Source organism: Crinia signifera, chromosome 7 (assembly GCF_055691185.1).
Source record: "Crinia signifera chromosome 7, ASM5569118v1, whole genome shotgun sequence".
NCBI classification, from domain to species: Eukaryota; Metazoa; Chordata; class Amphibia; order Anura; family Myobatrachidae; genus Crinia; species Crinia signifera.
The window spans coordinates 94,560,274-94,577,163 of record NC_139223.1 but is presented as its reverse complement, the minus strand read 5'-3'; the positions used below and the strand labels follow the sequence as shown (position 1 = coordinate 94,577,163).

At 41.9% G+C, this 16,890-nt stretch overlaps 1 protein-coding gene across 2 annotated transcripts in view; it reads left to right on the top strand.

Annotated features, from left to right (window-relative positions):
* Positions 1-16,890, top strand: part of DNAH7 (dynein axonemal heavy chain 7) — a 918,640-nt gene that overhangs the window by 874,878 nt on the left and 26,872 nt on the right. For both annotated transcript variants that reach the window (XM_083153498.1, XM_083153497.1), the window contains one exon: positions 7,460-7,690. In XM_083153498.1, coding sequence (XP_083009624.1) covers positions 7,460-7,690 — 231 coding nt within the window. The remainder of the gene's footprint in view (positions 1-7,459; positions 7,691-16,890) is intronic.

Sequence of the window (16,890 nt, the reverse complement as noted above, 5' to 3'; positions counted from 1 at the left end):
ATATATATATATATATATATATATATATATATACTAGCAACCCGCCCCGTCTTCGCACGGGAAGCACTAATTATCTATAGCCAGATGACTTCTGTTGGATGAATTGGGGTGGTCACGTGACAAAGTTTTAGCAGATATCTATCGGTACAGTGCCTTGGTACGCCAGGAAAAAAAACACATGTATTTCAGGCAAATGGGAAATTATATTTCTTTTATTAATTTATCTTAAGGCCAGCGGATAAACAATGTTTTGTGTTTTTTTTATTTGGAGTAAAAACGTATACATTTTTCGGTGTGCCAAATCGGGAGTAAGCCACAAACAACTGGCCATGTGAAAAACATGAATTTTCCAAATTTAAGCTAGCAATAGTCAATGATGGGCCTTGTGCTTTGTTGATGGTAATAGCAAAGGCAAGACGCAAAGGGAACTGGAGCCGCTTGAATTCTAATGGTAAATATTTGGAAATCATTGGTATGCGTGGAATCAGTACATCTTCGCCTTTGATTTTGCCACCGATGATTGTTGCCTTGATTAAATTTGGTGACAATTTTTTGATGGCCAATCCGGTGAAAATTGCCAATAAATAAATAAATAAATTTCTGTTGATCCAATCGCTACCAAACTTTATAGGATCACCCGCTATGTTAATCTGAAGATTGCATGAAAATGTAATCCAAATCGGTCACGCCGTTTTGGAGTCCATAGGGAACGCGTTGCACAGCTTTGGTGAAAATTGACAAAAAAAGAAATACATTTCTGTTAATCCAATCGCTACAAAACTTCACAGGATCATCTGCTGGACTTCTCTGAAGATTGCCTGAAAATTTCATCAAAATTGGTCACGCCGTTTTGGAGTCCATAGGGCACACATCGATTTTTATATATGTAGATATATATATACAGTATATGATGCATTTACTGTAGACCTCTGGTCAGAGTTAAGCAATATAACACTTCAAAATTTAAAGTGAGATCTTCTTCATCAGAATTTTTTCCCTTTCATAGGTATTTTAGTTTAAGGGGCAACCTAATTTAATAAATACAAAAAACATAACTTAATCATACAGTGTCAGTCAATACCAAATTTGTAAATGATGCAGAGTTAATGAAAAATAATATATACAGTAAATATTAACTTTTTTGATACCAAGAGCACTATGTACATTTTCTTAGTAGCTACTGTACCTTCTATTTTTATACTATATAGTCAGTTGAAAAAGTACCTTTTAATACATTGTTGTTGCCATGCTCCTAGAAGGCAGTTGTCACAACTTAAGAAGAATGTCCTTATTGAACCTAATTTATAGGGTTATTCAGACCTGATCACTCAGCTGTGAGTTTGGAGGCTGGGCTATAATCGATAGACTGCACATGTGTGAGAATCGTAGTACACCTTTGTGAGGCTTCCCTGCAATAAAATCCTGCTAATGTTTTGATCACTGGCCAGTCTCGATTTGCTTGACACAAAGCCAGCACTTGGGGTTAGTAACCTGACATTTTCTGGGAGTGGCAGGGGAAATGCAAGAGCTTGAAGGGAGGGTCTGTGAAGTCAACTCGTCGAACACAGTGGAAAAATAATTTAATGGTGAGTGACTTGCGTATGGATTTGAAGCAAATTGCTGTTCCAGCTACTTTTTCGCAAAACCATGCTAAGCAATTTGCAGGCTTGCATGGGGCAGGATTTCACTCTGGCTGAGCGGCATATACCTGATCACATGGATCTGCAATTAAGCATAGCAGGGATTAGATCTTAATAACCCCTCTAGTTCACACAATAGACTTCAGCCTCTTGAGGTGGTGTGACACTACTGGCACTGTAACACTAATCCTTTTTACTGTAACTATGCCCTTAAACAAATACTACAGAAGTGACATTCTCCTCTTCAAAACATAAATTGTTGAAAAGTTTAACTTGCAGATAGAGAAGCTGCTATGACAGTCATATCCATAACTATTGGGACATCAACACAATTTGGGCTCTATACATCAGCAGCACGATTTGAAATTAACCAAACAGTGTAGGAATTACAGGGGTTTCTCTATATGCCTCCCACTTTTTTAATGGAGGGAATATCAGAAGAGAAGTTGTTGTTTAATTGAGAGGGAATCCAGGGGTAAGTAAATGAACCATTTTAGCAGGGATCTCAAATGTAGAAATGTGAGGGATGGTTATGGGGGTATGAATTGGTAAGAGTAGCCAGTTAGTAAAAGGACCCCAATACCACCATAATGACCCTCAAGTTATTATTTTTTTTATTAACAGTTTCTTATATTCTGCAGCGCTTTACAGAGAATATTTAAACATTCACATCAGTCCCTGCCCCAGTGAAGCTTACAATCTAGATTACCTACCACATGTACTGTACACGCAACGCACACACAGACATTCTAGGGTTCATTTTTTTGGGAGCCAACCAGTCTATTTTTGGATTGTGGGAGGAAACCGGAGAACCCAGAGAAAACCCACGCAAGTATGGGGGGAATATACAAACTCTGCACAGGTCGGGCCATGGTTGACCCATGACCTCAGTGCTGTGGGGCAGTAATGCTAACCATTACGCCATCCATACTGCCCCCAAGTCAACATGTGTGAGAATGTGAGGCCCCCAGAAGAGAGTAGTGGGAGAAGTGGTGTCAGAAGGGGTAGTCCAGGATTTAGTAATGGAATGAGATGCAGGGAGCTGGAGGTCCTGAGTGGGGGGGGGGGGGGTGTGTTAGGGTTAGGGCAGAGGCTAGGGGGTGTGCGTTTGTGGGAGATAAAACCTTTATTCAAGGTAACCAAGTTAAATTTACTTTAACTAGACTCATAAGCCCAAAATATCACTGTTTATGTGAATAAGTAAATGGACAATAAAACATGACAGTAAGTTAAGCCGTAGCAGCTGAAATATAACATGACAGTGAGTTAAGCCGTAGCAGCTGAAATATATTACAATGAACCTGTCATTCCTACACTTTGAAGGTGGACACATCCTTTCTATGGATGTGTCCACAATAGAATGTGTTTGTGACATGTAAACTCAACAAAAACTATTTTTGGAGTATACTTTGCAAGATATATTATTTATCTTGGTACTTATGTAATATCTGGGCTCCCGTTTTTTCTTATGAGACCGCGTCCCCTCGCGGGGCTCGCCACGCTTCGGGCACGGTGGCTCGCTGCGCTCGCCACACTATATAAAATCAACTCCATGCGAAGTTGGATAGTAGGGGAATGAAAAAATGGGTGCATTTAACATGGGAGCCCAGATAATACATAAGTACCTTTATCTTAATATTTATTCAATCCTGTTGGAAAATACCACTGTACATAAGATGTCATTGTTGATGCTATTCTTATATGGCGATTTATTTACACATTTTCCCTTGTAAATAATTTTAACTTGAAAACTAGCTTAAACATATTCCAATCATTTCTCTGTTTCGCTGAGGCTACATCTATGGTGCTTACTAAACTAAATAATCATTTTCTGCAATGACCAGCAATTTCAAAAGGGAAAATGGGATTGTAGCTGAATAGTCAGAGATAGCAGAAACCTGGGCCATGCTCTACTAGCCAAGTGAGTTATACATGGGTTCTAACATCTACCAGAAGTCTGTGCTCTTGCATGAAAATAATTTTCTTCTGAGAAAAGAAGATTACAAAAAAAATTACAGAAAAAAGGCAGCAAAATTAAAGAAAAAGTAATAGAAAAAAGTAACAATGATACAATCAACTACTGTAATCAAAACTGACCATTTTAAATACAATATTGTAGATTGCAATGTTCAGTAACATTTACGTTTACATTGTATTTAAAGCGATTTTCCTCTTAATGAAGTGGAAAACCCTGAAAGATCATTGGATAGATACCTCTTGACACAATAGCAATAACATTGTTTTCTCTCCAACTAAAACTCAAAAGGTGGATTGCTTCATTACAAACCCTGGATGTGGTTCCTGGTTATATATTTGTGGTGTGGTGTATGGTGTCAGGGCAAAGTATTCTTTCTTTAAGTAGGTAATGCTAAAATAGTCTTATCATTAATATAATCAGGATTTAAAATGATATACTCTGCAGTTCTGAGAAAAATGCTTTTTAAGAATGTGTACTTGATTACCCCTTTGGGTGCCAACATCTCTGTGAATATATCCACTGAAAATGTCAGTGTCACTCACATTTGTTATATAAATTCAAATAAAAAAATGTTGTGTGTTAGGTACTTGTGTAATAGCATGGCGCCCGGCTACACTACGTTTTCGGCGTAGGCTAAGCTATGCTGTCAGCGTAGTTAGCGTAGTGACTCTGCGGGCAGCCCAGCTCTGTCCCCGGTGCCATGGCTCTGTCCCCGGCATCCATGGCAAGCCTAGTGAGTGACTCTCACACAGCACCAGTAACCGCCAGGTCCCCTGCGCTGGCGGACACCGGCGGAGAGGAGATCATGTAGGCAACGGCGGAGAGGCACTCCATCTGTCTAAGATGCTCCTGCGTCTCAGTATTATTGTGGCAGTGTCCGCTTCAGGGAGAGCCTCCTTTTCAAGCCCTCACTATCCAAGTCAGCCCGAAGTGTGGCAAGCGTCCGAGTTACGCATCCCCCCACTATCCATGTCGGTGTGGAGTTGATTTTATAAAGTGTGGTGAGCACAGTGAGCCACCGAGCCTGAAGCATGGTGAGCGCACACAAATGACTTTACATGTATTCCGCGTCCGCTTGCCACGCTTCGGGCTCGGTGGCTCGATGCTTTCACCACACTTTATAAAATCAACTCCACCCCGACGTGGATAGTGGGGGTATAAACAGGTTTGGGGGGACACGTAAAGCGCTTTGGGCTGGTGTGGATAGTGGGGGTGTTTCAGGAACACATGTCTGACAGGGAAGCTGATTAAGCTGGACATGGGAACACTACGCTACTTCTGACAGGGACGCTAACTACACTTACTACGCTAGCGGGAACACTACGCTACTTCTGACTGACTAGGCTAACACTACGCTGATTCTGACAGGGATGCTACGCTAATTACGTAACGGGTGCGTGCTATTACACAAGTACCAAAGATTATATTTCCTATATAAGGTAAACATTACAGGTTATTATGATGAATAAAAATGTTTATTTGGCAATTTTCACACCTATTTTGACAAACTCACTTGGCACTCAAAGGGTTAAACTATTTATTAAAGCTCTTTATAGGACAAATATCCTATTTCACTACTACTTTTCAGAAAATTGATTTAGTGGTGTAAAATTGTATCAAGTCGAATTTATTTTTGTACTGTATGTCCTTGACACAGAAAAAAACATGAAGTGGAGAACCAAATATATGGATATGGGATAGGCATATGAATATCCTTACACCTAAGGATTAAAAGGGTTAGGATTACCTAAAAGCTAAAAAAAAAGTGGCAGATTAGATGGGGGTTCTTATTGGCTGTAAAATTGGTTGGGAATCCAATTTTATTTGAGCAGTTTACAGGGGATGTTATTGTGGGGTGTGGGTCATAAGGTTGATTGTAATTAGGGTGACAGTTAGTATCAAGGTCGACCCCAAAAGGTAAAAAGGATGACACAAGGAAAAGGTCATGAAGAGTCTTTCATTTTTCTAGTATCGGCCTCACATATTTTTTAGGGCTACAAACAAAAATCTTCTTTAGGTGTGCTAAATCTTATTTTACTACATTATGGGTGAATTGCGGATTGTGAGGTGGTTCATTCAACTTCACAATCAGCAATTCACCCATAATGTAGTAAAAAAATAGTAAGTTAATGAGATCTTGGCAAAACCAAGTTGCACTACCGATGGGCAGATGTAAAATGTACAGAGAGATTTGGATGTAAGTGGGGTTTGTGCAAGCTCATATCTAAATAAACTGACCATGAAGTAGGCTCCATGCAACAGCAGTCAATATTTACCCTGCATGCAAAGAAGAAAAAAGATAATTATATATATATATATATATATATCCCCCTTGCATTGCATTGTTTGTTACAGATTTAAAATGACTTTTTTTGCTTTACTCACATCTATTGTATTATTTTCTGTTAAAGGATAACTCAGTACCAGTTTTTTTGTTTTACATAAGCCTCATATACACTGGCCATTTTTGCCCATCATGTATGAGGAGTGATTATGTGAAAATCAGTGGGCGAATCTTAGCTCGTCCCAGCAATTTTCACAGGAAGTAAAGTAGGATGAGAGATTCTGAAAGTGAGAGATTTGGTAAGAAATCTTCAGTTTTTTAAAGCGACAATCATTTACACTGCAAAGCCAGTTTGATTTTGCAATGTAAATGATTGGCGATTTAAAAAAATTGGAGATTTCTTACCAAATCTCCCACTTTCTGAATCTCTCATCCTATTTAATTTCACCCTATGTTCAAGACTATGGAAAGTGGTTCAGTCGGCTGGTAAAACAACCCGACGACAGCGGCGGCCGACGATGATGCTTATCACCAGCACATACACACTGGGGAATTTTGAGCTGAAAGTAGCTGAAAACACCAAAAGTGAGCTACTTTCAGCTCAAACTCGAGCCAGAGTATATGGGCCTTTACTAAGATTTAATGAAAATTGAAACGACCAGTTTTGTTTCGATTTCAATAAGTTAAACATTAATACTGATTTATAATTATTACTGAGTAATATTTAACAAAGGTGAGTATGGCTAGCAGTTCAGCATGCTTCCAGAAGTGGTCAGCAATGCTCTCCTTGGTCCTGATGAGGCAGACAAATATCCAGTGTTGTCTTCTCAGCAAACTTCCACATAAATCAGGAGGATATGAAGGGGCAGAACTGCCCATATCACTGCCTATTATAAACTGGCTAACAAGAGAATCAATGACCTGTACAAATACTTCCTTTATACAGAGTATGCAATCCTGTACACAGTACTGTATGTAAGTCTTATTTAACTTTTATAGAATAACCCCCATGGTAAAAGAGTAATGTGTCTGTTGTAAAAGGGTAACTGGGTTTATACTTACCATAAGTTAAGTGCACCTACAACTTGCATACAGTACAGCAGAGAGACAGTCTGTAGTCTGATTAGTATATGAGATTGCGTTTTATACTAGGAACATGTGGCTCACTAGGAACTAATGATCCCCCATCATGCTCCAGGGCTGTCCGTGGTTCCTAGTGAATGTCATGAATATTGTTTTTGATCATTGTACTTTGTATTTGTTTTCTTCCACATACAGTATTTATGGAGGTCTTTTAAAATATGTTTTGCTAAACCTGGTCAAAGTTTTTGACTTTTTGACCTAGGCACTTTAACTTGGCCGCAATATAATTTCACAAGTGACACTTTTTATGCATTACATGATTGCTCAAGATCATTATCAATCTTAATATATTATTTAATAAACCCTACCTAATATCAGGTTTCAAATAGTACATATAATACATGAGTAAATATTAGTTTTATAATTTTACATGTTAATAAACACTATTGACAATATTGCTTATACTGTATGCAGTCACGGACTTCAGGAGGTGCAGGGAAATCGGCAGATGAAACTGTATATGATGTATCAGCTGATATCTTGAGCAAACTTCCCATGAACTTTGACACTGAAGCAGCAATGAGAAAATATCCAACTACTTATGTTCAAAGCATGAATACTGTATTGGTCCAAGAAATGGGTCGCTTTAACAAATTACTTTCTACTATAAGAGATTCCTGTGTCAACATACAGAAGGCAATAAAGGTATGTAATGATGAAGTTGTGTCTGCTACCACTTTGTAATATCTCAGTCCTTAGCTGACGTGGCCATTATTCCCAATCATGTCAAATACTGTATATTCGTAAGGTTCTTTCCATAATTGGTTGTCTAATAAATTAATTTAACTAATATGTTAGTACATTTATTATCAGTTATTTATATAGAGCACACATATTTCACAGCACTTTGCTGACCATATTGGTCCTCATTCAGATGTGGTTGGACTCAGGGCTACCACTAGAAATTGTGGGGCCTGGTACTGATTTCTATGCAGGGCCACACACCCCCCCTCCACACACACACACCACACTTTGCATACATAAATACAGTATTCTCTCTCTCTCTCTCTCTCTCTCACACACACACACACACACACACACACACACACACACACACACACACACACACACACACACACACACACACACTACATATACAGCATACATAACACACAAGACACACTGCATAGATACATACAGAACACAGCATACATTCATAAATACACACACTACACACAGCATACAACCACAGGCACACAGTACATATAGATATACACACTTACTGTGTACAATGCGGCCACAGGGAGAACGTTCCGCCCCGGGTGTCCCCAGATACACAGCTGGTGGGCTCCGGGGCGAGGGGGTGGTGTCTCCGGGCAAGGGATTGGTGGCTCCAGGTGGGGCAGCTCCCAGCCAGGAGGTGGGGGCCTCCAGCTTCTCTGCTCCCAGGAGAGGAGGGAGGCAGGAGCTGGCGGTGGACCGCACACATGACAGGAGCCGAGACAGCAGCTACACAGGCCCCGGGCAGAGGAGGAGGAGGAGGGGGGTTGAGCCTGGAGTGCCAGACCAATTGGCTTCTGGGAGGGGGAGCCTAAGAGACAGGAGGACCCCCCTTAATCCAGCTCTGTCAGCGGGAGGGCAGCTCAGCGGGGGGAAAGTGGGCGGAATGATTGATCCGGGCCCTTCACTCTTTGTTAGAGTGGCCAGGTGACAGCTGTGACCGCAGCACCCCCCTGTTTGCAGCCCTGGTTGGATTTGCTATTGCTGCTGCTTACATAGAACCAGCAGTATCGGTAATGCAGCAGGAGGCATCATGCCTCCTGCTTGCATTACGGTTTCAAACTGCATCCTAGGATCATCCCCAACTCTACCAACTGGCTCCCTGAACTATGGGGTAATTTAAGCTAGCCGTATACATTTTCTACAGGTGGTTTGCATCATGCACTGCAGAGCATTAGGGTTCTGAATGAGGGCCAATAAGAAATGTATATTAATTCTTGCCCCAGTCAAGCTTACAGTCCATATTCCTTAACACAAATACAACCACATACTGTATAAATGCTAGGGTTAATGTTTAGGATCCTGATATTCTACTAGTAATTTTTTATTGGGTGAAGAAGTTCATGCAACATTTGAGAACATACACACAGATAGGGCCTTGGGAAAAATGTAATCCGACCACGAGTGCTGTAAGGAAGCAATACTAACCAACATACCATGCTGCCCTAACATAAATAATTTTTTTGTGTAGAGGAAAGGCTCAAAGACCATTATATTGAAGGGTGGTCTCTGCAAACAGATTTAAGAGCACCAATATACAAACTATGGGCCTGATTCTGGTTCACTTGCAAAAGTTAATTCTCTAATAGACAAAACCATGTGCATTGCAGAGGGGCAGATGTAACATGTACAGGGAGAGGTAGATTTGGGTGGGGTTTGTACTTCAAACTGATATCTATATTGCAGTGTAAAAATAAAGCAGCCAGTATTTACCCTGCACAGAAAAAAAAATAACACCCACATCTAACTGTCTCTGCACATTTTACAGTTGCCCCACCTGCAGTGCAGAATTTGCTTTTGCAAGTGAACCAGAATCAGGCCCTATTTCGGTTACAAAAATATTGTTATACATCAATCCTTTACCACTCAAATTAAACAATGTTTGATATTGTTTGAGTTCATTTAGGCTGCTTTGCAAACCTTGAAAATGGAACTGATGAAGCAAGGTGGATAAACTGGAATGTAATAATTTGGGTACTTATGTATTATCTGGACTCCCATGTTAAATGCACTACATTTTTTCATACCCCTACTATCCAACTACGCATGGAGTTGATTTTATATAGTGTGGCGAGCGCAGCGAGCCACCGTGCCCGAAGCGAGCCCCGAGAGGGGAAGCGGTCTCATAAGAAAAACAGGAGTCCAGATATTACTGTACATAAGTACCCAAATTTGTACTGTGATCAGATCTGAATAAGGGCCCTTATGTATGTGTATCAGACAAATTGTCTGCAGTGATGTCCAAAAAAAAAAGTTTCCTAGACCTATCAGCCAACATCAGTAATATCATCATCATTTGTAATAACCTATGCTTTGAAAATGTTTGCTATTAACCCCTTCACGACATTTGACGTATATATACGTCATGGCCGGGAAGTACTTCCCGACACATGACGTATATATACGTCATGACTTCTAACTGTCCCCGCGTCTATAGACGCGGGGACAGAGGGACGATGTCTGCTGTCCCTGACAGCAGACATGTCCCTGCATGCCCAGGGGGGGCTGCGATGCCGCCCCCCCGTTGGCGATCGCTGTGATTGGCTGTTCAGTGTGAACAGCCATTCACAGCGTTTTCTGTGTCACCGGCGAATAACGTTCGCCGGTGACACGCGATCGGAGGTGATTGGTGCTGTAAAGTACAGCACCAATCACCGCGGGGTGTAAGGGTGACACTGGTGTCACCCCACCTCACCCCGCCCGCCCCCAAAGGCCGTGATTGGTCCGTCGGACCGACGGACCAATCACAGCCATGGAGGGGGGTTTAAACGAACGGGGACTGCACTGCAGACGCCATTCCGGTCTGGAATTGCGTGCAGTGCGGTCACCGTGCCTAGCTGCCGCGATATACTGACCAGAACCTTGCAAAATACTTACCTGATCCTTGCCTGCTTCATCACTGCTTGTAGTGTGCTGGATGCTTCCTGGATCCTGTTACTTGTGACTTCCTGTGAACTTGTGCTGCTGCAGTGTAATAGCGTTAGTTAGATAGAGAGAGATAGAGAGAGATAGTGTCAGAGAGTGCTATATTTTGTGCTGCTGCAGTGTGATATAGTTATAGAGAGATAGAGAGAGATAGAGAGAGATAGAGAGAGATAGAGAGAGAGATAGAGAGGCCTAGTGACAGAGAGTGCTATATTTTGTGCTGCTGCAGTGTGATAGTTATAGATAGAGAGATAGAGAGAGATAGAGAGAGAGAGATAGAGATAGTGACAGATTGTGCTATATATTTTTTATATAACTGACTGCTGCCCCCCCTTTTGTGCTGATCAGTATAAATTAACTGATCAGCAACTTTTTGGGGGCGCAGGTTTTTTTTTATATATATATATACCTGTCACTGCTGCTGCTGCAGTGTCATAGAGTGTTAGATAGTGAGATAGAGAGAGATAGTGACAGAGAGTGATAGAGAGTGCTAAATTTTGTGTCTGCTGCCCCCGCCTTTTGTGCTGATCACTATATCTGAGGTGATCAGCAACTTTTTAGGGGTGCAGAGGTTTTTTTTTTTTATATATACCTGCCAGTTGCACTGTCAGTTGCACCTTAGATTGTGCACCTGCTGCCCCTCACTGGTAATCAGTGTCGCATCACTGATCACCTTTTTTTTTTTTGTGTGTGCTGTGGGGTCTTTTTTTAATTTTTTTTTTACACACACTGTGATTTTGTGGGTGTCCTGTGGCCGCTGTGCGCTGATCAGTGACGTACATCACTGATCATCTTTTTCGGCACAGGGTTGATCTATTTTTTTTTTTTTTGATCAAATTCCTGTTGCCTTTGAGCGCTGTTCAGTGACGGACGTTACTGACCAACATCTGTGCTCAATTTTTGGCGCAGGACCTTTTTTTTTTTTTTTTTAACCCCTTCAATTTTTTTTTTTAACCCCTTCAATTTTTCTTTTTAACCCCTTCAAATTTTTTTTTTTGTATAAAGTCTTTTTTTTTTTCTGCACTACATACACACTCCACACTACATACCCCCCGGCTTGAAATAAAGTTTGAACCCCCCCCCCTACACTATACACGTGTTGAAACATTTCACTACCAGTAACACAAAAATAAAAATGGCATCCCAAATGTCATCCCAGTCATCCAGAAGAATGTATTCAGTGGAGGAGGCATATGCCATGCTTGCCTCTGATTCTGACACAGCCAGTGAGGCAAGCGGGGAATTTGAAGGATTCGTCTTAAGCTCCTCTTCCTCCTCTGGTGATGAGGGACCCCCTCAAAGACGCCCCCGTAGAGCAGCTGAGACCCCCCCCCCAATAATTGATCTCGTATGGACCCCACCACCAGACAATTTTGAGCCCCAGGTTCCTGAGTTTTTGGCCATGCCAGGAATCCAATTTGATTCCACAGGTCTCAGAGAAATTGACTTTTTCAAATTATTTTTCTCTGATGATTTTATAAATTTAATGGTGGACCAAACTAATTTATATGCCCAGCAGTTTATTGCTCAAAACCCCACGTCATCATTTGCTAGGTGGACCCCTGTAGATGCAGTAGAGATGATGACATTTTGGGGTCTGGTGTTTCATATGGGCATAGTAAAAAAGCCACAAATTAGGCAATATTGGAGTACAGATGTTCTGTACAGCACCCCATTTTACCGTATGGCCATGACTCGGACTCGTTTTGAGGCAATCCATAAATTTATACATTACACCGATAATGCACAGTGCCCACCCAGAGATGATCCCACCTTTGACCGGCTATTCAAAGTCAGGCCGGTCATTGATCATTTCAGTGCCAAATTTGCAAAGCTATACATCCCTGAAAAATTTATTTGTATTGACGAGTCCCTTATACATTTTAAAGGAAGGGTTAAATTCCGCCAGTACCTTCCCAGTAAGAGGGCAAGGTATGGCATAAAAATGTATAAGCTGTGTGAAAGCACCACAGGGTACACCCACAAGTTTAGGGTATATGAAGGGAAGGATTCAAGAATTGAACCGCCAGAATGCCCCCCCTCCCTCGTAGGTGTTAGTGGCAAAATTGTCTGGGATTTAATGCACCCCTTCCTGGATAAGGGTTATCACCTCTATGTGGATAACTTTTACACCAGCATCCCCCTGTTTAAGGCCCTTGGTTCAAGAGGTACAGCAGCTTGCGGTACTGTGCGCAAGAACCAAAGAGGCCTCCCCAAAACGCACATTGCCCAAGTAATGAGAAGGGGTGAAAGCAGGGGAATATGCACCGAAAATATGTTGTTGGTCAAATATAAGGACAAGAGGGATGTCCTTATACTGACAACAATTCATGGAGACAGTACCACCTCCATCCCTGTACGAGGTACCAGTACCCACACCTCAAAACCAAATTGTATCCTAGATTACAATAAGTACATGGGCGGAGTGGATCTTTCAGATCAGGTACTGAAGCCGTACAGTGCCCTGCGGAAAACAAATATCTGGTACAAGAAGCTGGCCGTGTATATCATCCAGATGGCACTGTATAACGCTTACGTGCTATTCCGTTCTACCGGCCAGAGGGGGACATTTATGCACTTTCAAGAGGAAGTCATAAAGGGCCTAATATTTGGGAACCAGCAGGCAGAGGGCCCCAGTACTTCTAGTACTGGCCCCCGTATTGTACCAGGGCAGCATTTTCCCAACGAAATCCCCTCCACTGCAAGAAAGGGCAGGACACAAAAAAGGTGCAAAGTTTGCTATAAAAAGGGAATAAGAAAGGAAACTATTTTCCACTGTGAAACTTGCCCCGACAAACCCGGCCTATGTATAAAGGAGTGTTTCAAAATATACCACACATCGATGGATTATTAGGTTCATCATTTCACCGTGCATCGGGGGTCTTGCTAATGCCACATAGCACCCACCATTCATTCCACCAGAATCTGAGCTGCAAAATCCAAAAATCACTCCTTCCCTTCTGAGTCCTGCCATGCACCCAACTGGTATTTTTTGGTCACATGTGAGGCATTGCCGTACTCTGGAGAAATGGGGGCACAGATTTTGGGGTGCTTTGTCTCCTTCATTCCTTGTGAAAATGAAAAATTTTGAGCCAGAAGTACATTTTTGTGTAAAAAAATGTAATTTTTCATTTTCACAGCCCAGTTGTACCAAAATTGGTGAAACCCCTGGGGGTTTGAAATGTACACTATACCCCTAGATGAATTCCCTGAGGGGTGTAGTTTGCAAAATGGGGTCACTTGTGGGGGGGTTCCACTGTATTGGTAATGCAACATAGCACCCACCATTCATTCCACCAAAATCTGTGCTGCCAAATCCAAAAATCACTCCTTCCCTTCTGAGTCCTGCCATGCGCCCAACTGGTATTTTTTGGTCACATGTGAGGCATTGCCGTACTCGGGAGAAATTGGGGCACAGATTTTGGGGTGCTTTGTCTCCTTCATTCCTTGTGAAAATGAAAAATTTTGAGCCAGAACTGCATTTTTGTGTAAAAAAATGTAATTTTTCATTTTCACAGCCCAGTTGTACCAAAATTGGTGAAACCCCTGGGGGTTTGAAATGTACACTATACCCCTAGATGAATTCCCTGAGGGGTGTAGTTTGCAAAATGGGGTCACTTGTGGGGGGGTTCCACTGTATTGGTAATGCAACATAGCACCCACCATTCATTCCACCAAAATCTGTGCTGCCAAATCCAAAAATCACTCCTTCCCTTCTGAGTCCTGCCATGCGCCCAACTGGTATTTTTTGGTCACATGTGAGGCATTGCCGTACTCGGGAGAAATTGGGGCACAGATTTTGGGGTGCTTTGTCTCCTTCATTCCTTGTGAAAATGAAAAATTTTGAGCCAGAACTGCATTTTTGTGTAAAAAAATGTAATTTTTCATTTTCACTGCCCAGTTGTATCAAAATTGGTGAAACCCCTGGGGGTTTGAAATGTGCACTATACCCCTAGATGAATTCCCTGAGGGGTGTACTTTGCAAAATGGGGTGACTTGTGGGGGGGTTCCACTGTATTGGTGCTTTGGGAGTCTTGCTAATGCAACATGGCACCCACCATTCATTCCACCAAAATCTGTGCTGCCAAATCCAAAAATCACTCCTTCCGTTCTGAGTCCTGCCATGCGCCCAACTGGTATTTTTTGGTCACATGTGAGGCATTGCCGTACTCGGGAGAAATTGGGGCACAGATTTTGGGGTGCTTTGTCTCCTTCATTCCTTGTGAAAATGAAAAATTTTGAGCCAGAACTGCATTTTTGTGTAAAAAAATGTAATTTTTCATTTTCACTGCCCAGTTGTATCAAAATTGGTGAAACCCCTGGGGGTTTGAAATGTACACTATACCCCTAGATGAATTCCCTGAGGGGTGTACTTTGCAAAATGGGGTGACTTGTGGGGGGGTTCCACTGTATTGGTGCTTTGGGAGTCTTGCTAATGCAACATGGCACCCACCATTCATTCCACCAAAATCTGTGCTGCCAAATCCAAAAATCACTCCTTCCGTTCTGAGTCCTGCCATGCGCCCAACTGGTATTTTTTGGTCACATGTGAGGCATTGCCGTACTCGGGAGAAATTGGGGCACAGATTTTGGGGTGCTTTGTCTCCTTCATTCCTTGTGAAAATGAAAAATTTTGAGCCAGAACTGCATGTTTGTGTAAAAAAATGTAATTTTCCATTTTCACATCCCAGTTGTACCAAAATTGGTGAAACCCCTGGGGGTTTGAAATGTACACTATACCCCTAGATGAATTCCCTGAGGGGTGTACTTTGCAAAATGGGGTGACTTGTGGGGGGGTTCCACTGTATTGGTGCTTTGGGAGTCTTGCTAATGCAACATGGCACCCACCATTCATTCCACCAAAATCTGTGCTGCCAAATCCAAAAATCACTCCTTCCCTTCTGAGTCCTGCCATGCGCCCCACTGGTATTTTTTGGTCACATGTGAGGCATTGCCGTACTCGGGAGAAATTGGGGCACAGATTTTGGGGTGCTTTGTCTCCTTCATTCCTTGTGAAAATGAAAAATTTTGAGCCAGAACTGCATGTTTGTGTAAAAAAATTTAATTTTCCATTTTCACATCCCAGTTGTACCAAAATTGGTGAAACCCCTGGGGGTTTGAAATGTACACTATACCCCTAGATGAATTCCCTGAGGGGTGTACTTTGCAAAATGGGGTGACTTGTGGGGGGGTTCCACTGTATTGGTGCAACATAGCACCCACCATTCATTCCACCAAAATCTGTGCTGCAAAATCCAAAAATCACTCCTTCCCTTCTGAGTCCTGCCATGCACCCAACTGGTATTTTTTGGTCACATGTGAGGCATTGCCGTACTCGGGAGAAATTGGGGCACAGATTTTGGGGTGCTTTGTCTCCTTCATTCCTTGTGAAAATGAAAAATTTTGAGCCAGAACTGCATGTTTGTGTAAAAAAATGTAATTTTCCATTTTCACATCCCAGTTGTATCAAAATTGGTGAAACCCCTGGGGGTTTGAAATGTACACTATACCCCTAGATGAATTCCCTGAGGGGTGTACTTTGCAAAATGGGGTGACTTGTGGGGGGGTTCCACTGTATTGGTGCTTTGGGAGTCTTGCTAATGCAACATGGCACCCACCATTCATTCCACCAAAATCTGTGCTGCCAAATCCAAAAATCACTCCTTCCCTTCTGAGTCCTGCTATGCGCCCCACTGGTATTTTTTGGTCACATGTGAGGCATTGCCGTACTCGGGAGAAATTGGGGCACAGATTTTGGGGTGCTTTGTCTCCTTCATTCCTTGTGAAAATGAAAAATTTTGAGCCAGAACTGCATGTTTGTGTAAAAAAATGTAATTTTCCATTTTCACATCCCAGTTGTACCAAAATTGGTGAAACCCCTGGGGGTTTGAAATGTACACTATACCCCTAGATGAATTCCCTGAGGGGTGTAGATTGCAAAATGGGGTGACTTGTGGGGAAGGTTCCTAACTTTTAGCACTTATGGTGCCTAGAAACCTACATGGTGCCTAAAAAAAAATCTCATAAAAAGGAGGCTCCAAAATCAAGTAGGTGCTCCTTCTATTATGAAGCCTGTGGTTTGGTCAACGTGCACACTAGGGCCACATATAGGATATTTTTGAAAACACAAGAATTGGGGGAATCAATTTTTAGTCACATTTCTCTAGTAAAATCTACTGTATTTGTTAGAAAAATGTATT